This window comes from Bos indicus x Bos taurus, chromosome 6 (assembly GCF_003369695.1).
Source record: "Bos indicus x Bos taurus breed Angus x Brahman F1 hybrid chromosome 6, Bos_hybrid_MaternalHap_v2.0, whole genome shotgun sequence".
NCBI classification, from domain to species: domain Eukaryota; kingdom Metazoa; phylum Chordata; class Mammalia; order Artiodactyla; family Bovidae; genus Bos; species Bos indicus x Bos taurus.
Genome location: NC_040081.1, coordinates 58,993,150 through 59,017,628, shown reverse-complemented (window position 1 = coordinate 59,017,628; position 24,479 = coordinate 58,993,150). Strand labels below are relative to the sequence as shown.

Here is a 24,479-nt window from a genome sequence, read left to right as displayed (position 1 = left end):
ATTATGAACTCACGACAGAGCACTTTTTAAAATGTAAGATTCTTCATATGCATTGGAAGAGGTAAATTTATTCTCAAGTATTCTGAGACTACCATTACTTAATAAAGCAAATTATAAATTTAAAATATTAAATTTGCTTTAATATTTCTTAAGATGTTTTATACACAGAGTATTTCTATACATTAAAATTATAAATCTAGTTTCTACCATTATTAACAAGGAAATAAGTGAGACGACCCAACAGAGTCAAAAGAAAACTGAGTCCAATCTCAACCTCTGAGGCTCAGAACTCAACAGGAAATCAAAGCTGAGGTCCAAGCCATGCTTCTATCAAAACTGAAATCAATAGAACATATATAACATGTTAAACCATAATTCTAAGCACTCTATGGCAAATAATAGTAGGACATATTAACAGGAATATACATAAAATAGGGAGTGAACAGTTTTTCAAAGGAAAGGAAGAAGTTTGTAAAAGGAAAAGTTTTCTTAGGCAGGAAACATGACAGACTGGGTGGAATGACATGTAGGAACGACAATCTTGAATAGCCTGAGTTTGAGGAACAGTAAGAATTTAGAACTGTGGTGTTGGAGAAGACTCTTGAGAGTTCCTTGGACTGCAGGGAGATCCAACTGGTCCAACCTAAAGGAGATCAGTCCTGGGTGTTCATTGGAAGGACTGATGCTGAAGCTGAAACTCCAATACTTTGGCCACCTGATGCGAAGAGCTGACTCATTGGAAAAGACCCTGATGCTGGGAAAGATTGAGGGCAGGAGGAAAAGGGGATGACAGAGGATGAGATGGCTGGATGGCATCATTGACTTGATGGACATGGGTTTGGGTGGATTCTGGGAGTTAGTGATGGACAGGGAGGCCTGGTGTGCTGCTGTTCATGGGGTTGCAAAGAGTCAGACATGACTGAGCGACTGAACTGAACTGAAGAATTTAGGACATAGTTCAAATCATGGAGGAACTTTTCAAACTAAGTAATTTGGATTTACCAAGTAGGTGACAGTAGAGGTATTAATAGGTTTTAATAGTAAAATGAAATAGGATTTGAACTTTATAAAGCTAACTGCTATCAGTGTAGAAGGTAAAAAGAAAAGGCTGAAGTAGGAAATTCCATCAGAACAGTCAAATGAGAATTTTTAAATATGTGAACGAAAGCAGTTAGAGAAGTATTATGACAGACATATTGAGATATGAGAGAAAAGGAGACATAGAGAAGTACTCCATATCTGTGACTTGGATATATAAACAAGCTGTCTGTAGAAGGATGGACAGGTTCACAGGGTTTAAGAGTCTGCTTTCAGTTATGGGAATGTTGCACTAAGGTACTCATGGGATATTCATATAGAGCTCTCTGGTTCCAAACAGGTTTTTGGGTTTAGGAGAAAGGTCAAGCCTGACTATTGTATCAACATACAGGTGGCAACATCAGTGTGGATATGATCATCCAAATAAGAGTATAAAATGGAAAGTGAAAGAAAGGATGTAATAAGAACTGAGGAAGTATATTTAAAAGAGAGGAGAGGGAATTCCCTGGCAGCCCAATGATTAGAACTCCACACTTCCACTGCAGGGGCAAGGGTTCCATTCCTGGTTGGGGAACTAAGATTTTAGAGGGTGGGCAACATGGCAAAAAAAAAAAGTGGGGGCTGAGGGAGTAATGGTAGGAACTAAGAGGGAACAACCACAACTACAAAGACAGGAAGAGAAGTCAAGAGATGAAAAAAACTTCTGGGTTAAAAAAAAACAAACAAAAAATCTTACAAGGCTCAATAAATCCTAATGGTTTAGAGTAGGAGCTGGCAAACTTTCTTATAATAATTATTCAGGCTTTCAGACCTTGTGGTCCCTGTCATAATTATTCAGTTCTGCCACTTTCTGCTGTAAACAAATGGGGGTGTTCCAATAAAACATTATTTACAAAAACAGCCAGTCTGGTTGTAATTTGCTAACCTCTGCCTTGGAAATCAAAGATCAGAACTGAAAAATATTTATTCCATTTGGCAACAACAAGGTCTTTGATAACCTTCATCATGCCACTTCAGTGCCACAGCTGGAGCTGATTAACAGTATCATCAGGGAAAGATCATCACTGAATTAAAAGACAAATGGACACACACATGAAGTAAAATGTTAAGCACAGAATCAAGACAGTAGGCAGATAAATGGGTGTTCACTATGTAATTCTTGAAAACGGCACAATATATTAGAAAAAAGCAACTGACTGTACTGGGTTTATTTAATACACCCAATTAAACTACTATGTTAAAAAAATCACTAAATTAGGTTTTCACTATTATATGTAATATAATAATCTCACAGCAAGAAAGGAAACCATTTCCAGATTTCGTTTCAATAGACATGCTTATGTTCTAACACTGCAAACCACTAGATAAGGCAATCTTTCAAAAGTAACTATCTTACCTGATTTGCTACTACTGCATCTTGTGGATCATCCGGTTCTGCAGCTGCCAGCAGAGCTTGTAATGACAACAATACCGTGCGCAGAGTCATTGCTGCTGCCCTAAAATTCAAAACAGGAAGATATCCCAGTTGAAAACAGTTTGCATGACAAAGTAGATGTTTTCTGAAGAAATATGAAAACTGCTGCTGCTGCTGCTAAGTCGCTTCAGTCGTGTCCGACTCTATGCAACCCCATAGACGAAGCCCACCAGGCTCCCCCGTCCCTGGGATTCTCCAGGCAAGAACACTGGAGTGGGTTGCCATTTCTTTCTCTAATGCGTGAAAGTGAAAAGAGAAAGGGAAGTCGCTCAGTCGTGTCTGACTCTTAGCGACCCCATGGACTATAGCCTACCGGGCTCCTCCATCCATGGGATTTTCCAGGCAAGAGTACTGGAGTGGGGTGTCGTTGCCTTCTCCAATATGAAAACTACTGGAGCTAAAAAAAGATTTTTATCTCAATCATGAAAACTACTGGAGCTAAAAAAGATTTTTATCTCAATCATATAATTAAGTCTTAGAAATTTATAATTATATATCTGCCTACCATACATATATATGGTATGGTAGGCTTAGCCTGACCCCAGGATTAAACCTGGGTCTCCTGCACTGCACGATACTTGATCATCTGAGCCACCAGGGAAGCCCAGGGATGTAAGAAGTACAAATATATATATATATATATATATAAAAACAAGTAAATCTTTCTGTTTCTTAAGATAACTCAAATTGCCTTAGCTCCTTCTGGTCAGCTTTATCTACTGACTTAACTTTCTATCCATTTCTTTAGATATAAACTTAAAGTGACAAAGTAACATGTGAAACTTCCTTTCTGTGTAACTCTAAGAACAAGATACCATCAAGCAAATATCCTTTACTTTCAAGAAAGTATAAAATTACTTGGAGAGCATTATGCTTAAGTGATATGTCACACACACAAAATATAACAACATTTAAATGTGTAATCTAAAAAAGAAAACAAACTAGTGACTATAACAAAAAAGTAAAAACTAGTGGTTAGCAGTGGGAGAGAGAAGAAGGGAGGGGCAATATAGGGGTAGGGATGTGTTAGTGTTAGTTACTCAGTTGTGTCTGACTCTTTGTGACCCCATAAACTAGCCCCTAAGCTCCTCTGTCCATGGAATTCTCTAGGCAAGAATACTGGAATTAGTAGCCATACCCTTCTTCAGGGTAGCTTCCTGACCCCAGGATTAAACCTGGGTCTCCTGCACTGCACGATACTTGATCATCTGAGCCACCAGAGAAGCCCAGGGATGTAAGAAGTACAAATTATTAGGTATAAAATAAGCTGCATGATATATTGTACAACAAATTCCACGGAGAGAGGAACGTGGCAGGCTAAAGTCCATGGGGTTGCAAAGCGTCGGACACAACTAAGCACTCAACAGTAATATAGCCAATATTTTATAACTACAAATGGAATACAACCTTTAAAACTTGAAAATCACTACACTGTATACCTGTAACTTAGCAACTACAATAAAAAATTTTAAATGAATGAAAGAAAATAAATCACTCCATAACATTCTGAAAAAAGAAAGCTTTTTGCTTAATATTCATGCTTCTAAATGTTTATAAAGCAAATATTTATCTAGAAAATGCTGCCTACCTAACCAGAAAGGATTCTAAGCATTTGTTAAAAAATTATTTGACCAGTTACTATATAAATATTTATGAATAGTGAAATAACATAATAGTGAACTATTTTAAATGTAGAAGATTATTAAACAACATGTCCATTTTCACCACACATTCAGTTCAGTTCAGTTGCTCAGTCGTGTCCGACTCTTTGCGACCCCATGAATTGCAGCACGCCAGCCCTCCCTGTCCATCACCAACTCCCGGAGTCTACCCAAATCTATGTCCATTGAGTCGGTGATGCCATCCAGCCATCTCATCCTCTGTCATCCCCTTCTCCTCCTGCCCCAAATCCTTCCCAGCATTAGGGTCTTTTCCAATGAGTCAACTCTTCCCATGAGTTGGCCAAAGTACTGGAGTTTCAGCTTCAACATCAGTCCTTCCAATGAACACCCAAGACTGATCTCCTTTAGGATGGACTGGCTGGATCTCCCTGCAGTCCAAGGGACTCTCAAGTCTTCTCCAACACCACAGTTCAAAAGCATCAATTTTTCTGTGCTCAGCTTTCTTCCCTGTCCAACTCTCACATCCATACATGTCTGGAAAAACCATAGCCTTGACTAGACGGACCTTTGTTGGCAAAGTAGTATCTCTGCTTTTAAATATGCTATCTAGGTTGGTCATAACTTTCCTTTCAAGGAGTAAGGGTCTTTTAATTTCATGGCTGCAATTACCACCTGCAGTGATTTTGGAGCCCCCAAAAATAAAGTCTGACATAGATAATTCCAAACCAGTCTTTTTCAACTGGGTTCCCCATTTTTAATAAGAGAAGAGAGATAATTAAGTATAGTCTCAATTTCGCTAAGAATGGTTATATAAATAGTACCATCTCATGCTTAGGAAAGTTAATTTATTATCAGCAACAAATTTCTTGATGAAATGTGTTTCATACAGTTTCTACAAACAGTAGCATCAGTATCACCTGGGAACTTGTAAGAAATGAAAATTCTTAGCCTCATCCCAGATCTACTAAATTAGAACCTCTTGGGTGGTTTAACAGATACTCCAGGTGATTCTGATGCAAGTTAATTTCTGAGAAATACTGCTTCAGTGCATACAACTTAAAGCTAATTGAGAAAGGCTGTTCTAAACTAAAATAAAATCAGTGTCACAACATAGGTCTATATTTTATCTCTTAGAAAAAAATTATAATACAAATAGTTTTTTATCTAAATGCTGTTGGAACTGTCATTTATATTAAACTCCATAAAATGCAAACTAATCTATAGTGACAGCAGAGAAGTGGTTGCTGGGAGATGGCGGAGCAGGAAGTGTGGAAGAAGCAATTACAAAGGAACCCACTAGAAAACTCTGGAGTATGTTGATTATGTTCACTATCTTGATTTGTGACAGCTTCATGGATGTATGTGTGTCTAAACTTATCAAACTGTATATTTTTAATGTGCGTAATTTAAGGTCAATTAAAGTTCAATAAAATTTTCAAAAGTTGTGTTTTACATGAAAAGATGCTCAACATCACTCATTATCAGAGAAATGCAAATCAAAACCACTATGAGGTACCATTTCATGCCAGTCAGAATGGCTGTGATCCAAAAGTCTACAAGCAATAAATGCTGGAGAGGGTGTGGAGAAAAGGGAACCCTCTTACACTGTTCGTGGGAATGCAAACTAGTACAGCCACTATGGAGAACAGTGTGGAGATTCCTTAAAAAACTGGAAATAGAACTGCCTTATGATCCAGCAATCCCACTGCTGGGCATACACACTGAGGAAACCAGAAGGGAAAGAGACACATGTACCCCAATGTTCATCGCAGCACTGTTTATAATAGCCAGGACATGGAAGCAACCTAGATGTCCATCAGCAGATGAATGGGTAAGAAAGCTATGGTACATATACATAATGGAGTATTACTCAGCCGTTAAAAAGAATACATTTGAATCAGTTCTAATGAGGTGGATGAAACTGGAGCCTATCATACAGAGTGAAGTAAGCCAGAAAGAAAAACACCAATACACTGTACTAACGCATATATATGGAATTTAGAAAGATGGTAACAATAACCCTGTATACAAGACAGCAAAAGAGACACTGATGCATAGAACAGTCTATGGACTCTGTGGGAGAGGGAGAGGGTGGGAAGATTTGGGAGAATGGCATTGAAACATGTATAATATCATGTATGAAACGAGTCACCAGTCCAGGTTTGATGCACGATACTGGATGCTTGGGGCTGGTGCACTGGGACGACCCAGAGGGATGGTCTGGGGAGGGAGGAGGGTTCAGGATAGGGAACACATGTATGCCTGTGGCGGATTCATTTCGATATTTGGCAAAACCAATACAATATTGTAAAGTTTAAAAATAAAATTAAAAAAAAAAAAAAATAATAAAAAAAGTTGTATTTTAAAAGCTCCCACCTTGCCTTGTATCCTATATAAAAATTAACACAGAGAACTATGCTCAATATCTTGTAATAACCTACAATGGGAAAGAATCAGAAAAAGAATATGCATGTACAACTGAATCACTTTACATGTGAAACTAACAACATGTTAACCATTCTTCAATTTTTGAAAAATTAGGGAAAAAAAAGAGAAAAAAATGAGTTCAAAATGGATCAAAGTCCTAAAGCTAACACTAAAACTACTTTTGGCTGCTGTGCCTGGCTTGTGGGATCTTAATTGCCAACCAGGGATCAAACCCCACACCCCATAGTAAAAAAAGTGAGTTCTAACTAGTGGACTGCCAGGGAATTCCCAAGACTAAAACTTATTATAAAACTCTCAGAAGGTGAAACATAGGGTGAAAGCTCCATGACAGTGCAGCATGCCATGATTTCCAGCATATCAAAGGACAGGCAAAAGCACAGCTAACAAAATAAAAAATAGAAAAACTGGTCTACAACTATATCAAAATTAAGAACTCCTATGTAAAGAAAAAAAAGTTTTAAAATAAATCTTCCTATGCAGTGAGTATAATCAATAGTGAAAGGCAACTCACACAATGGGGAGAAAATATTTACAAAATCATACATCTGACAAGGGAATTATATACAGGAACTATATATACAACTATGTAAGAATTATATATATATATAAGAACTCCTACAACTTGTTAACAACAAAAAAATAAACCTCACACACTACCTTATATCCATTTGGCTGGTTTACTATTAAAAAAACAGAAAATAACATTTGTTGGCGAGGATGTGGAGCAATTGGCATCCTGTACACTGTTGTGGGAATGCAAAGGGACAGTTTGTTCTGAAAACTGAAGGAAAATCTAGAGTTGTAACTGGATTTAATTAATAACAATCTCCATGAGAGAAGTTTTAAGTCTCCTGTATGCTTGAAAACTTTCATAATGTTGGAAAGGTATTCATAAACCATTAAGAATTAACTGGTTTAAAAAGAAACTTAAATGCAAAGTTCTTAAAAGTTGAACACAAAATCAGTGTAAACAACAACAATTTTTTCAAAATTAGTTGTAATAAAATTAACATTAAAACAAAACTTATTCTTCTGGCCCTAAGTACGATAGAAAGTATATACCATCTTTGATGGTATAAAGATATGTGTACATTTTTTGACTGCTCTACATGAAATTTTGAATCTAAACTTGGTAATGTGAGAAAAATATACAACTAAAAATACAATCTTTAGTTTTCATTTATTTTTCTTTTCACAAAGTACTGACTAAATTCATATTACTGATAACTTTGAGATTTTTAGCATATAATGTGTAACATTAGCATAAATCTATTAAAAACAAATCCTAACAGCCAAGCAAGAATATGAAATTTCAAAATGTGTTAGCTAATTTTAATCAGTGGATATAAGTGAGCTGAAACTCCAATACTTTGGTCACCTGATGCAAAGAACTGATTCATTGCAAAAGACCAGATGCTGGGAAAGACTGAAGGCAGAAGTAGGGGACGACAGAGGATGAGATGGTTGAATGGCATCACTGACTCGATGGGCATGAGTTTGAGCAAGCTTCGGGAGTTGGTGATGGACAGGGAAGCCTGGTGTGCTGCAGTCCATGGGGTCACAAAGAGTCAGACACACTGAGCAACTGAACTGATGACTGATGAGTGAGTACCTTATAAACTATCTTCAGTAAATTAACTTTATTCAGATCTCAAACTTGAATAAGCACAGTTAATATGGCTAATTAAATATTCATTCATATGGACTGCTGCTACTACTGCTAAGTCGCTTCAGTCGTATCTGACTGTGTGTGACTCCCATAGATGGCAGCCCACCAGGCTCCCCTGTCCCAGGGATTCTCCAGGCAGAACACTGGAGTGGGTTGCCATTTCCTTCTCCAATGCATGAAAGTGAAAAGTGAAAGTGAAGTTGCTCAGTCGTGTCCGACTTGTTGAGACCCCATGGACTGCAGCCTACCAGGCTCCTCCGTCCATGGGATTTTCCAGGCAAGAGTACTGGAGTGGGTTGCCATTGCCTTCTTCATCATATGGACTAGGTGGGGCCTTTAATATGTACAATAAAAAGCACTGAATTGTTTGTATTATAGACTAACTTGTCTGTCAAGGATCTTCCAGAAGACCATCAATAAATAAATCTATTTTCAGTCAAAACACTGAATGCTACCTAAAGAGCATCTACTTAAAGAGAATGGCAGGTTTTTTATAATTTTTTGTTAAGGTGTACTAAGAGTAAACTGCCTGACAGCTAGATGAATTTTTATATATGTATACATTCATAGCAATCACCATCTAGATTAAAATATAGAGTACTTCTGGCACTCAAAAAGCCTCCCTCTTGCCCCTCTTATTCACGAGCCTTACCTATCCCCACCGCTGTCATGGTTTCTATCACCCAAAATTAGTTTTGACTCATCATGAATTTCATAAAATGAAATCATACAGTATGTACTTCGTTGTGTCTAGCTTTTGTCACTGAACATGTCTATGAGAATCATTCGTGTTATTGTGTCAACATGAACATGACTTTTTTTTCTTACTGCTATGTAGTGTTTCAGAGTACAATTAATCCATTATATAGCCATTCTCTTGCTTATAGACATTTGGGTTACTTGCAGTTTGAATAAATCTGCTATGACTATTCTTGTACAAGTCTTCTGGTAGACATACGCACTCATTTCTCTCAGATTTCTCTTACATATAATACTGAGGAGTAGAACTGTTATGCCATATTGAAGGTATATGCTTTGGCAAGAACAGCTGGTTGAGTGGCTGAACCACATTATTACCAGTAATGCATGAGAACCATTTACAAGTGTGTAGTGGTATCATGGGCCTCCTTGGTGGCTTAGTCTATCAAGAATTCACCTGCAATGCAGGAGATCGTCTGTAGCACAGGAGACGTGGGTTCGATCCCTGGGTCTGGAAGTTCCTCTGGAGAAGGAAATGGTAATTCACTCCAATGTTCTTGGCTGGAAAATCCCATGGACAGAGAAGCCAGGTGGGCTATAATCCATGGGGTTCCAAAGAGTCAGATGTGACTTAGTGACTAAACCACCATCACTACAGTGGTATCTAACTATGATTTTAATTTGCACTTCCCTGATGACTAATGGTACTGAGCACAGCTTATCAACCATTCAAATATTCTCTGCCTGTTCATGTCTTTTGAAAGAGCAGTATCAATGAATGCTATTTTTACGTGTTGTCATTTTCTTCCCCAGGTAAACAGACACCTTTAGTCATAAGAGGTGTCAGGGGAAAAACATTAGAAAATAGTTTCAATGTGGGGTTATGTTATGAAGTAAAGAAATAAACCGTACTAACACGTAAGTCATCAAATATTGAAGGTAAATCATCATCCACATATACTAATAAAAGATTCAGATTAACAAACTGTTTTCCAACATAATGATTCCAAATTAGCCTAAATATTGACATTTACAAATACACTGAAGGTCTATTACCTCAGCAAAGCTGGTGGGACAGGGGGAGGGCCAGTAAACCCATGGATATCCAATCTCACCTATTTTATCTAATGTCTCTGATACCTTTTATTATTTGAACAATACAGATATGAAAAAAGACCAAATTCAGCTATTTGACCTGCCTTAGAAAATGAGAATAGCTGACAATAGTGATCTGATAAAAAAATTCAAGTTTTCTGTCTCTGTACACACTATAATCTTTCAACCATTTATAGGAAGATAATCAGAAGTGGTAGTACTGCTGGCTAACTCAGCAAAAAGAGAAGACAGTGAAAAATTTTAGTGTGGAGTTGTGTTTTCAGAGAGGCAGAGGTTTCATTCTGTCTGCTAAGAATAGCCTGACTGAAGTTAAAAGCAGAGGGACAGGCTACTGCCATCATCCAGGCAAGAGGCAATGTAACCTCAACCAGGGCAGTAGTAACAGACTACTAATAAAACGCTGTTGGTTTTTGTTTTTTTTTTAACAACCTTTTGATTTTATTTTATTTATTTTTTTTTTAAAATATTTAAAGTGACATTGGAATGCCTGATATACATTGTAAAAAGAGTCCTGCTATCTTGTTAATTAACAAGGCCATCACCTTACATATTTACCTTTTTTTACTTTTTTGGGTGAGAACATTTAAGTTTGACACTCTTAAAATTTCAATTATAGAATTCAATGTTATCAACTATAGTCTTTATGTTATACTTTATGTCCTCAGACCTTATTCATCTTTTTTTTTTTTTAATTTATTCCTTTATTTCTCATGTGTTCCCCAAATAACAGGATTTGCAGATGAAGTATAAGAGTACCAAAGAAAGAAGCATCACGGTGAGGTCTGGCCTTAGCAACTCTAAGGATGTTGCTGCCAAAACTTAAGATGGAGCAGAAATAAGTTTTGGGTTGGGGAAATATTATCAACAGTTCAGTTTCAGCATGTTTTAAGTTTGAGATGTCTATTACATAGTCAAGTATAGGTGCTATGCCTGGAATTCAGAAAAGATAAATTTGTGAGTTGCTAGTATATAAACGCTGAAGTTATGAAATCAGATGAGCTCACCAAGAAATTGAGTATAGATGGAAAGAAGCAGAGGCCATGACTTAGCCCTGAAGTATTATCATGTGCAAAAGCTCAGGAGATCAGGGAGGAACTAATTAAGTCTGGGAGTGGGAAAAGGAAGGGGAAAACAGAAGAAATGATGTCCTGGCAACCAACTGAAAAAAAATGACAGTGTCTCTAACACTGCAAATTTTCATTAACATCACTGAACAATAAGAGCTACAAGGGACCCTTGAGATGACTTTTAAAGATAAAAACATGGAGGCACAGAAATTCAACAAATTATAAAGTCACAAATCAAAAGAATCACAGAAAATAGTTAGGTCTGTTCCATAATGTTCAATGTTTAAGAGTATGGAAACACAGATCAAGGAACTGGATCTCAAGCAATGATCTACTGAGGAAGAGGCTTTACTCAGATGTGCTATCAGAATGGAAAAACAAAACCAGCAACTCTTGTCTCTTCATCCAGTTTCTAAATATACCAACTGACCCATATGCTAAATGTTGTCATTCCTGTTCTATCTTATTCAGCTTCCATTCTTTCCCTTTCTTGACAAATCAAACACATAACTTGTTTTCTTCCACTCCAATGACTTTTTATCTCTTGTCTGAATTTTTCAATCTGTATTCCCAGGCTTTACTCTAAGAGAAATACATAAAACAACTCATTTAAGCTTCTCACTAGCCCTATGAAATAGATAGCAACCTCATTTTTTTTTTTCAGATAAGGAATTAAAGGCATAAAGACCAGGTAATTTACTTAAGACCACACAAGCAAGTAAATGGCAAAGCCACAATTTTAACCTAATGGTTAAACACAATGCTGCTAAGAAATCAGACAAAATATGTGAAAGCACTGTACAAATGAAGACACCACCTATAAAGGTGGTACCTCATAGAATCTTAGAGCCTTAATCGTGTTCAATTAGCACAACTTCTAACATTTTGGTGCCTACACTCCACCCAAGTCAGAGCTGGTTACTTCAGTACTTCAATTTTGTCTCTCATAAAAATCTTCCAAAGATTGGTAATTTTTACCAAAACAACAAATAAAATCCAAGACTTTTCAAGATGTCAAGTTAGCATCTGACATTTCCTAATAAATCACTATTTAAATACAGATTCCAATTTCAATTATAACATTTTCTCTAATGTACTTGAGAGATTTCATCAAGTTTTACAATTACTTCCCAAATAAGAGAAAATATAACATGCTTAAGCTTTGAGGCCAAGTACATATTTAACATGCTAACAGACTTAGAATCATATGAGGCTTGAACATGAATTCAAAATCTCTTACCATTGATCTTTCAGGATATCCAAACAAATAGCCCCTGTGACGGAACTAATATTAGGATGCCATATTTTAGTGATAAACCGGACCTAGAATATAAAGCACATTTGAGTTTTTAAGTAACAGGAAAAAAAAAAACAACCATATAATTTAAGTAAAACTTCAAAAAAAAGAAATCCTCAAGTTGTTGTGTTTTTTTTTTTAAAAAGCCCATACTTAAGATTTCATCATTTTGCCTAGGTCAAGGGATGGGTGTAGAAGACAAAGCATTCAGTAAGTTGAATGCTGTCAATGACGTACATTCTTTTTAATAAATGCTCAAAGAAAGCCATCAATTAACTATAACTAAGGTGTTTATAACTTACCTAGCATAGTGTTAGATGTTAAGAGAAATTTAACATGAATTAAGATCTATTTAGGTAGTACATAAAGTCAATATAGATAGCAAATGATGATTTTTTAGTGTGACAAAGGGTATAGAATAGGTTTGAAGGAAAAAGCAAAATCAATACATGAAAACAGATGTAGTAAGTGATGGCAAGATTGCTTCTGATTTTTCTGTAGCATTTTCTTCTCAAATACTTTAGAAAAATGTAATACTTAAAGGTCTACTATTATTTCCCAGTCACTGAGGCTTAAAGTCTAAGAAATTTATTCAATATCAAATAACTAGTTAGCAATAGAAAATACAAACTCACACAATCTAATCTCAGATTCTAAATGTACCTGTTTGTCTTAGCATGAAAGAGCAAGAAATCAACAAGTGAAAATGCTAACTCTGAAATGAAATGAAGTTCATCAGCTCTGACTTACGAGCTTTAGGAGGAGGAATACAAGATGAAGGAGGCCAAGTACATGTATATGATTTGACAAGTATATGATAGTCACCTAAGTCAAAATTCTTTAACACTTAATAGACTACTACAAGCCAAACTGAAAGTACCTTACAACAATTAATTCATCAATCTATGTTCCAAATCTAAGCTATAAATGGAAAGTAGCTAAAATATTTATGCTTCTGCTTCTCGTGATTTGTCTATGCTGTTGCTGCTAAATCACTTCAGTTGTGTCCGACTCTGTGCGACCCTACAGACAGCAGCCCACCAGGCTCCTCTATCCCTGGGATTCTCCAGGCAAGAATACTGGAGTGGGTTGCCATTTCCTTCTCCAACGCATGTTTGCATGCTAACTTGCTTCAATCGTGTCTGACTGTGTGACCCCATGGACAGCAGTCCACCAGGCTCCTCTGTCCACAGGATTCTCCAGGCAAGAATACTGGAGTGGGCTGCCATTTCCTTCTCCTTGTCTATGCTATCTGTCCCTAATTCCCCACAAACTCACTAACATATATACCATCTGAAAAAGCACTTTAAGTCACCAATGACTTCAAAATACCTAAAACTAATGGAGACTTTCCACTCTAGTTCTTTTATAATTCTTAAAAAATTACACTTACTGCTTTCACTGATACCTACTTCTTTCCATCCACAGAACGCCATTTCCTTAAAGGAGACTATCATTATGCTCCTGGCTTACTCAACAGTTTACTGGCTTTCCTGTTTTCAGTTTTGTTCCTCTAATCCATTTTCTACAATGAAACCAGAGAGCTCTTCAAAACAAACCAGATTCATGACACTACTCACTTAAGGCCCCTTAAGGACTTCTCATTTCCTTTATGTAAGCCCACACTCTTAAACTGGTTCTAGCCTACCTCTCAAACCTCACTATCACCCCACATTCAAAGTAAGTGCTCAATAAGTCCTATTTGCCTCAGGGCCTTCACACATTTCTTCCAATAACACACCTTAATATCTTCTTCTGGCTAACTCATACTGATTCTCCAAGTTTCAACTTCCATAACCACTCTCCCTGACCTGATCCCATAGCACCCTGCACTTTTCTACTTCACAGTACTGATCACACTTCTATAATCTCTCCCACATTTGCCTAGTCTTCCCTAAAATGCATGGTGTCTATTTGCTTAGTAGAGCACTCCAAGCATCTGAAGTGCCTCACACTGAACAAATATACAATTAACATTACGACAAACTTGTTATTAAAAGGCTAAACGTTATCCTTCTCAAGTATAGTGAAGATCAAATAAGACAGGCATATAGGGCTCATGTACTAAAAACATTTCTTGGTAACAGATATAACCATGATATTCACATCACAATTTTTACCATTTGAGTTCAAAGCTTTATAATGATGAGATAACAATAAGCCACAATTTCAGTGACACAAGGACAGCAAAGTATTTTGACTTTAAATATTTTCAACAAGATTAGAAAAAAACAGAAAATTTCTGCTCCTTTTTGGCCACACCCACAAGGCATGCAGGATCTTAGTTCCCCTGCTGCTGCTGCTGCTAAGTCACTTCAGTCGTGTCCAACTCTGTGCGACCCCATAGACGGCAGCCCACCAGGCTTCCCCGTCCCTAAGATTCTCCAGGCAAGAACACTGGAGTGGGTTGCCATTTCCTTCTCCAATGCATGAAAGTAAAAAGTGAAAGGGCAGTCCCTCAATCGTATCCGACTCTTAGCGACCCCATGGACTGCAGCCTACCAGGCTTCTCCGTCCATGGATTTTCCAGGCAAGAGTACTGGAGTGGGGTGCCACTGCCTTCTCCATTAGTTCCCCTACCAGGGAAAAAACCTGTGCCCCATGCAGTGGGAGCTTGAACTCCTAAGCACTGGACCACAAGGGAAGTCCCAAGGAAAACAGAATTTTAAAAATCTACTACTGAAGATGTCAAAAGGTTTATGATTTAGGCTGATGATCTAAGGATGTGTGGATTGTATATTGCTTTTTAAAGAATCTTCAGTACATGATTCTCAGTAGACTCTACATGAAAACTAATATGCATATTATTATTAAACTTTATTTCTTTGTACTACAATCTCCAATTAGGAACACGTAACTCTGAATTTGGAGATAATAATAAAGAGAATAATTTTCAAAGTCACTCCATTATCTACTAGTACAGATATAACTGTCCTGTAAGTAGTTCTTTGTGTGGTCTTCCACAGTTTTGTTTTTTTTTAATTGGAGGATAATTGCTTTTTCTGCTATACAACAACGTGAATCAGCCATAAGTATACACATAACCTCTCCCTCTTGACTCACCCTCCCTCCCACCCCACCCTACTCCTCTAGGTCTTTACAGAGAGCACCAGGCAGAGCTCCCTGTGTCTGCAGCCACAAACTTAAAAGACTCTTGTTTCTTGGAAGAAAAGCTATGGCAAACCTAGACAGCATATTAAAAAACAAAGACACTATTTTTCCGACAAAGATCCGTATAATCAAAGCTATGGCTTTTCCAGTAGTCATGTAGAAACATGAGAGTTGGACCATGTGCTGAAGGCTAAGCGCTGAAGAACTGATTGATGGATTTGAATTGTGGTGCTAGAGAAGACTTTCAAAAGTGCCATGGACAGCAAGGAGATCAAATGAGTCAATCCTAAAGGAAATTAGTCCTGAATATTCATTGAAAGAACTGATGCTGAAGCTCCAATACTTTGGCCACCTGATGCAAAGAGCCTGATGCTGGGAAAGACTGAGGGCAGGCGGAGAAGAGAGCGACAGAGGATGAGATGGTTGGATGGCATCACCAACTCAATGGACATGAGTCTGAGTCAACTTCAGGAAATAGTGAAGGACAGGGAAGCGTGACATGGTACAGTCCATGGGGCTGCAAAGAATCTGACATGACTGAGTGACTGAACAACAACAAAAACAAATAGTACTAAAATACTTACACAAATAACAAGTCAAGCTTCCTTATTTTCACAAATGAAACCAATAATAGCACCATCTGGGTAACTTGACAACAATCATTAATTTTGAGGAGCTCTTAAAGAATTTAGAAACAAAAATCTTAATACCATGTACATAGTACTCTTGCCTGGAGAGTCCCATGGATGGAGGAGCCTGGTAGGCCGCAGTCCATGGGGTCGCTAGGAGTCCGACAGGACTGAGCGAATTCACTTTCACTTTTCACTTTCATGCACTGGAGAAGGAAATGGCAACCCACTCCAGTGTTCTTGCCTGGAGAACCCCAGGGATGGGGGAGCCTGGTGGGCTGCCGTCTATGGGGTCGCACAGAGTCGGACACGACTGAAGCGACTTAGCAGCAGCAGCAATGTGACCAGACTGAAGTAAAGGAAGGGGACTATTCGTCATTCTCTATATTAGTGCACCATCATCAGTAATCTTATCTCCTCCTACAGGATGTATCCTATTATTTTTACACTCTTTAATTCAACAAAAATTTCACCTTCTACCTCATGGTAGATATGAACTCTATTTCCATCAGGAATTTCCAGTTTCAAGCTTGGAACTCATGGAAGTTACAATATTAAACCTGCTTTAACTAACTTGTACAAAAGAAAATGCTATTTTAAATATGCATATGCAGAAAAGAAGACTCACTAAAGGTTATAAGAGTATATTTGTAACACCAAGGAAAAACAAGAAAATTCACAATCTAATCTCCAACCATCAGCAGGACAAATCACTGAGCTAGTTTTACTAATTTAATGAGTTTTTCATTAATAGAGTATATATTACAATTTACTTTTAGGTATGCATTGAATCAAATTCCTTCTACACTATATTCAGCTGACTCAAAGATTTATCTTCTCTGTCCAGAAGTAAACCTTCTGCTCTTGAGGTCAATAGTTTATTGCAAAAATAAAATGAGCAGAAAATTCTCTGTGACCATGTTAAAATAAATCAACATAAGCTTTCAATGTGGTGCAATTTTAGCTGCACAGCATTGAGAATTTAACAGTTAAACTTCAATACTTTAACCTCATAAAGTTTAAAATTAAATCTAAGGGCTTGCTTGGTGGTGCAGAGGATAAGAATCTACCTACTAATGCAGTGGACACAGGCCCAGGAAGATTCCACATGCCTGGAGCAAATAAGCCCACAAGCAGCAGCTACCAAGCGCCACATGCTAAGCCTACTGAGCTTGTGTGCCACAACTACTGAAGCCTGAGCTCCACAAGAGACGCCACCACAGTGAGAAGCCCCCTCTCACCAACTAGAGAAAGGCCTTGCAAAGCAACAAAGACCCAGCAAAACCAAAAATAAATTACTTTAAAAAAAAAAGACTTCTGGAGAACAGTTTGGCAAGCACCCAAGACACATAAGATGATTATTTTAAAAAAAATGAAACCTGAGGCTACATATTAAACATATGTGAACATAATTATGCAAGAAATTTACACAATTATTCCCCACTCTTTCCATTATATTTACCAAGCAGTAAAAATTCAAATTTAATACAGGAAATATCCAAAACATATTTATCAAACATTAATAAGCATTTACTGCAAAAGCTTAATACCATAAATTAGAGGAGGACCATATTTAAAATGATACTAAATTCCAGCTACAACTAACTGGTTGAAGCCAAAGGAAAGCAAATTTGGGCTGACTGAAGGAAGACTTTTCTAAATCTTGACACTACCTCAATATGGAATGACTGGAATTAAGACATAGTGGCCTGAAAAGCAACATGAGCGATCAACAGTAGCAAAAACATCAGACAGACCTCAGTTCTTATGTTTTTAGTCTATTTTTCTAAGTTTTCTAAAACTGGTGGAAAGAGGAAGGGTTAAAATAGTGATTTTAAAGATTAAATGAAATAATGTATCAAGTGCCTAAAACAGAGCTAGGACTATGACATCACTCTGGATTTATATTTATACACTATATATGGACATCACCAGATGGTCAATACCAAAATCAGATTGATTATATTCTTTGCAGTCAAAGATGGAGAAGCATTACACAGTTAGCAAAAACAATCCCTGGAGCTGAATGTGGCTCAGATCATGAGCTCCTTTATTGCGAAATTCAGATTTAAATTGAAGAACATAGGAAAACCACCAGGCCATTCAGGTATGATCTAATGAAATCTCTTATGATTACACACTGGAAGTGACAAATAGATTCCAGGAATTAGATCTGTAGACAGAGGGCCTGAAGAACTATGGACAGAAGTTTGTAATACTGCTCAGGAGGCAGTGACTAAAACCATCCCAAAGAAAAAGAAAGGCAAGAAAACAAAACAGTTGTCTGAGGAGGCCTTACAAATAGCTGAGAAAAGAAGAGAAGTGAAATTCAAAGGAGAAAGAGAAAGACATATTCAACTGAATGCAGAGTTTCAGAGAATGGCAAGAGATTCTTAACAGAACAATGCAAAGAAATATATGAAACAACAGAATGGGAAAGACTAGAGATCCCTTTAAGAAAATCAGAGATTCTAAGAACATTTCATGCAAATATAGGCACAATAATAAAGGACAAAAACGACACGGACCTAACAAGCAGAAGAGATTAAAAAAAGGAGGCAAGAATACACAGAACTACACAAAAAAGGTCTTAATGACCTAGATAAACACTATGGTGTGGTCACTCACCTATAGCCAGACATCCTGGAGTGTGAAGTCAATTGGGCCTTAGGAAGCATTACTACGAACAAAGCTATCGGAGGTAATGAAATTCCAGCTGAACTATTTCAAATGTGAAAAGATGATGCTATTAAAGTGCCACACTCAATATACCAGCAAATTTGGAAAACTCAGCAATGGCCACAGGACTGGAAAAGACCAATTTTCATTCCAATCCCAAAGAAAGGCAATGCCAAAGAATGTTCAAACTACTGTACAACTAGACTTTCACATGCTAGCAAGGTAATTCTCAAAATCCTTCAAGCTAGGCTTCAGCAGTACATGAACTGAGAACTTCCAGATGCACAAGCTGGATTTAGAAAAGGCAAAGTAACTGGAGATCAAATTCCCCGCATCTGTTGAATCACAGAGAAAGGGAATTCCAGAAAAACACCTATCTCGGCTTAACTGACTATGCCAAAGCCTTTGACTTTGTGGATCACAACAAACTATGGAAAATTCTTAAAGACATGGGAATATGAGACCATATTACCTGCCTCCCGAGAAACCTGTATGCAGCTCAAGCAGCAGCAGAACAGGATATGGAACAATGGACTGGTTCAAAACTGGGAAAGGAGTTTGTCAAGGCTTTAGACTGCCACCCTGCTTATTTAACTTTCATGCAAAGCGCATCATGCAAAATGCCAGACTGGATGAATCAAGCTGGAATCAAGATTGCCAGGAGAAATATCAACAACCTCAGATGTGCAGATAATTCGACTCTACTGGCAGAAAGCAAAAAAGGAACTAAATAGTGTCTTTATGAGGGTGAAAGAGGAGAGTGAGAAAGCTGGCTTAAAACTCAGCATTCAAAAAACTAAGATCATGGCATCTGGTCCCATCATTTGATGTAAATAGATGTGGAAAAGGGGGAAATAGTGGCAGATTTTATCTTTGTGAGCTCCAAAATCACTGCAGATGTTGACTGCAGCCATGAAATTAAAAGATTCTTGCTCCCTGGAAGAAAAGCTAGGACAAGCCTAGACAGCATATCAAAAAGCAGAGACAATACCTTGGTATATAAAGGTCCATATCCATATAGTCAAAGCTATGGTTTTTCCAGTAATCATGCACAGATGTGAAGAGTTGGACCATAAAGAAGGCTGAGTGCTGAAAGATCAATGTTTTTGAATTGTGGTGCTGGAGAAGACTCTTCAGAGTCCCCTGGACAGCACAGAGAACAAACCCGTTAATCCTAAAGGAAACCCAACACTGAATATGCATCAGAAGGACTGATGCTGAAGCTGAAGCTCCAATATTTGGCCACCTGATGCAAAGAACTGACTCATGGAAAAGACCCTGACACTCAGAAAGATTGAGGGCAGGAGAAGAGAACAGCAGAGGATGAGATGGTTGGATGGCATCATCAACTCAACTGACTTGAGTCTGAGCCAACTCCAAACTCCAGAAGATAGTGAAGGATAGGGAAGCCTGGCATGCTGCAGTCCATGGGGTTGCAAAGAGTCAGACACGACTTAGTGACTGAATGAAAACAACAGAGGGAAATAAACACTTATTGAGACAATAATCCATCCTCATTTAAAATGCACAACTTCTTGGTGTTAAGTATATTCAGAGTTGTGCAACCACCACCAAAATATAATTTTTGACCATTTCAACACCTCAAAAAGAACTATGTAACCACCAGGAGTCACTTCCCATTCCTTCATACTCCTCCAGCCATAAGCAACCAACAAATTACCTTTTTCTCTATGATTTCCCTCTTCTAATGTTCATGTAAATGACATTATACAATGTGTGGCTTTTTATGCCTGGCTTTTTCATTTAGGATGATGTTTTCAAAGTTCATCTATCTTATAGCACATATCAGCACATTCATCATCATAAACAGATGTGGTAAATACACCACATTTAATTTTTCCATTAAGTTGACGGACATTTAGAGAGCTTCCACTTTTTGGCAGTTATGAATTAGTGCTGGTATGAACACTTGTGTACAAGCTGTTGTATAGGCACACTTTCTTCTATTGAGTAGATACCTAGAACTGCTATGTGTTGTACGAAAGGAAAGGTAGCAACTCCACTTGATAAAGACAGAAGAGGCTCTAGGGCCTGACAACATGTATATGGTTAAGGCACTGCCACCTACTTCACTGTATCTAACCATCAAGTTTTTTGGTAAAAAAATAATGCTGGCTAATATTTACAACACGCTGTTCTAAGTACTGTATTTTACTGAACCACGGGTACCATCAAGTACTCAATACACCATTATTTTATATACCATGAGAAAGAAAAAAACTGGGCCAATTAAATTATCTCATCCACTAAAAGATATACCCTGATTTGAGAAATATTAAAAATGTGAAAAAAAGTTTCATAGCATAATTGAAATACTATTTTTTAAATGTACTACTCCTTTGAAAGGATTTTACAAATGAGGAAACACCTTAGACAACTTGCCTAAGATCAAAAAGTCTGTCAAATGCTGTAAGATCTGAACTATGGGTGATTATTCTTGTTCTTGGAAGAGCCACAATCACTGTTTCAGAGATTCGGCCCTTACTCCTTTCGCATTAGGATCAAGGAAGTAGAGCAGCACGGTGGGCCTTACAAATTTAGTTTCTATTTGACCTCTAACCCTCAGTTCCCTCATTCATTAAGACTGTCTTAGGAAGGCATATAAAATTCTTAGCACAATGCAAGTGACATCTTAATAGTAAAAATATAGTGTTTGAGAGCAGTCTCTCTTGAGATCTTTTCTTTCTTCCCTCGTTTCCATTAAAAAAATTATTGCTTAGGCTTGGAGGTCATCCTTATCTCAAAACATTTTAAAATATTTTCTTAAATTTATAGTATTCTACAATTAATGTAAACTAAACAGACTGCTACTTATTTTAATGATAATATTGACAATCAAGATTACCTAGTAGAGGGTAACTAAGATGAGGATGAATATTATGTCATAGATATAAAATGAAAGTTTAATAGTGGTCACCTCTAAGTGGTCATACTGAAAAGATGTTCTTTTTCAAGAAATACATCACCATTCAAATTTCTACAACAAATACAAACTACTTTTATAACAGGAGGGGGAAAAAAAATCAACCAGGCTTGAAAGGTAGGAACAACCAAAATGCCCATCAATAGATAAATAAAATGCAGTGTTTATGGAATACTATTAAGCCTTAAAAAAGAAAGAAGTTCCAATACAAATTATAACAGAGATGAGCCTTCATTCGAAGAGCTGACTCATTGGAAAAGACTCTGATTCTGGGAGGGACTGGAGGCAGGAGGAGAAGGGGACAACAGAAGATGAGATGGCTGGATGGCATCACTGACTCGATGGACGTGAGTCCGAGTGAACTCCAGGAGTTGGTGATGGACAGGGAGGCCTGGTGTGCTGCGATTCATGGGGTTCCAAAGAGTCGGACACGACTGAGCGACTGAACTGAACTGAACTGAAAGACATTAAGTTAAGTGAAATAAACCAGGTATAAAAGAATACAAATTGAGTGATTCCACTTAAATGAGGTACCTAGAGTAGACCAAAATTCATAAAGTATAACTGGTTACCAGCATGAGGAAACAGGAAGTTATTATTTAGTAGATGAAAAAAGGTTCTGAAGATGGATGGTAGTGATAGATGAAAAACAAACTGAATCTGCTTAATGCCACTAAACTGTACACTTACAATTGGTTAAGGTAATAAGTTTTATGTTTACTTACCACAATTAAAAAAATCAAACAGGTTTATCAGAAAATAGATGAACATAAATAACAGAGAAACAGGCACCTCACAATGGCAGGTGACACAACTTTACCCTGGAACTTCCATTACCCTGTCTATTCTTAAACAGGGGACAACCAGTAAGTTGAGTGAATGAATTCTGGAAAGACTAATTTATGCTCAAGGGACACTGTACTTTTAGGAATCAGAGAAAATACAAATGTCTATTAAGCCATGGTCTTTGACCTCAGGAACACAAAAGCTAGAAAAAGATACATATCCCCAAATAATACAGTACATTAATTCATACTATAACTGTGTTAGTCCTATGTAAGTTATATAAAATGCTATTGAGAGTAAAGGGAGAAACATTTTGTCAGGCACAGCTTAATGGAGAAAGTGATACTTTACCCAGACCTCAAAAGAAAACTAGCATTGTCAATGACAGGGATAATGATTCAAGTGAAAATGACAGGGAAGTGTGAAAGAATAAGCATTATACAAACAGAAAATAATCTAGGTTGGAAAATGAAACCAATTTTGTGGGTGAAAGAGGCAGAAGATTAGGATGGAAAAGACCACAGAGGCACGTTATAGGAGATTTTAAATGCCCGTCGCTATAAGGAGTTTAGACTATTAACAAGGAAAAAGAAATGAAACATGATCAAAAATTCACTTTAGGAAGATTTACAGTACAGCACTACAAACAATGAACAAAAATGAAATGGTGATTAAGTAACAGGCAAAACAGGGGAAGTAACAAAGCTGAAAGCCTAAACTAAAATAGTGATGATAGTAAAAGCAAAGAGGTAAAGGAAGCAGTTAAGTCAAAATGTAAGTTTAGGTTAGTTCCACTTGTTATACACAATCCTAGGTTATTTTGTTTCCTCTTTTAACATTTATCACAATTGCAGTGTTTGTTCATTTATTTCATCCCACTAGAACATGAGTTCCATGACAGCAAGGACAGTAAAAGCTTTATTTATTGCTATACTGGCACAAAGCATTCAAATAAATGTTGAATAAATCTAGAATACACTATTCCCTAAAAAAAAAATATATATATATATATATATTTTTTTATATATATATATTTCTTTGAGGCAAATAAAAATTTGTATAAGATTCTCTAAATTTGGGACACTGCAAGTTTTACCAGACCTAGAATTTAAGCCATTGTCAGATATAGATCTTGTTCTGTCTAAATACATTACTAGCTGCCTCTAAGTAAGCTTGCTTTTCATTCTAATTCCAGAAGCAAACTGTTTGCCATTACCTGAAACCCTGTCCACACCAAATTTACACAGCAAACACACACACATACAAACTAGAGTATATATTAATTAAATGAACCAAGAAATATAGTTCATACATAAAAATGGGCTTACAATACCTTAGGGGGATTAAATGGATATGTTTCTGGTATTTTAATCTCTAGTTGATATCTTCCTCCTAAAAAATGGGGAAAACAGAAAGTTAAGAATGTTGCTTGCCTCAAATATGTGAAGCCAAATATAGTGATAGAACTTTTCAAAACATATACTATTTTATATTCAATTACAACAGATTCACTTTAAAGTTGAAACCCAAAAAGGAAACAGACAAAATATTACTAGTTTTTAATTTAAAGGTCACTTAAAGCATACAGAATACCCATTTTATACAACTGATATTAGCTTATCAGTGAATAATCAGACTAGAGATGGATGAATACATTAAATCTGTAGACAATCCAATGCCAAAGACTTCACTGGAACAATTACGGAGTACAGGTTCTATCTGCTTTTGCTTCCTTTAGTCTACACTGATAAAAGCTGCTAAATAAGACAAAAAAATGGAAAGAAAAAAGGAAAGACGGTAGGGAAGTATAAAGGCATAGAAGGGACAGAGAATAAAGATACACAGATTATGCCATAAACTGAAAAAATCTGTATCAAGCTGGTTCTCTCAAACGTGAAAC

At 37.0% G+C, this 24,479-nt stretch overlaps 1 protein-coding gene and 1 non-coding gene across 2 annotated transcripts in view; one reads left to right on the top strand and one right to left on the bottom strand.

Moving 5' to 3' along the window:
* Positions 1 to 24,479, bottom strand: part of UBE2K (ubiquitin conjugating enzyme E2 K) — a 79,673-nt gene that overhangs the window by 5,672 nt on the left and 49,522 nt on the right. The window contains exons 3-5 of the mRNA XM_027544303.1: positions 23,913 to 23,971; positions 12,374 to 12,456; positions 2,435 to 2,534 (exon numbers count right to left, since the gene is read on the bottom strand). Coding sequence (XP_027400104.1) covers positions 2,435 to 2,534; positions 12,374 to 12,456; positions 23,913 to 23,971 — 242 coding nt within the window. The remainder of the gene's footprint in view (positions 1 to 2,434; positions 2,535 to 12,373; positions 12,457 to 23,912; positions 23,972 to 24,479) is intronic.
* On the top strand, positions 20,842 to 20,964 carry LOC113894828. The gene has a single exon (XR_003511672.1). It is a non-coding gene; the product is annotated as a U6atac minor spliceosomal RNA (small nuclear RNA).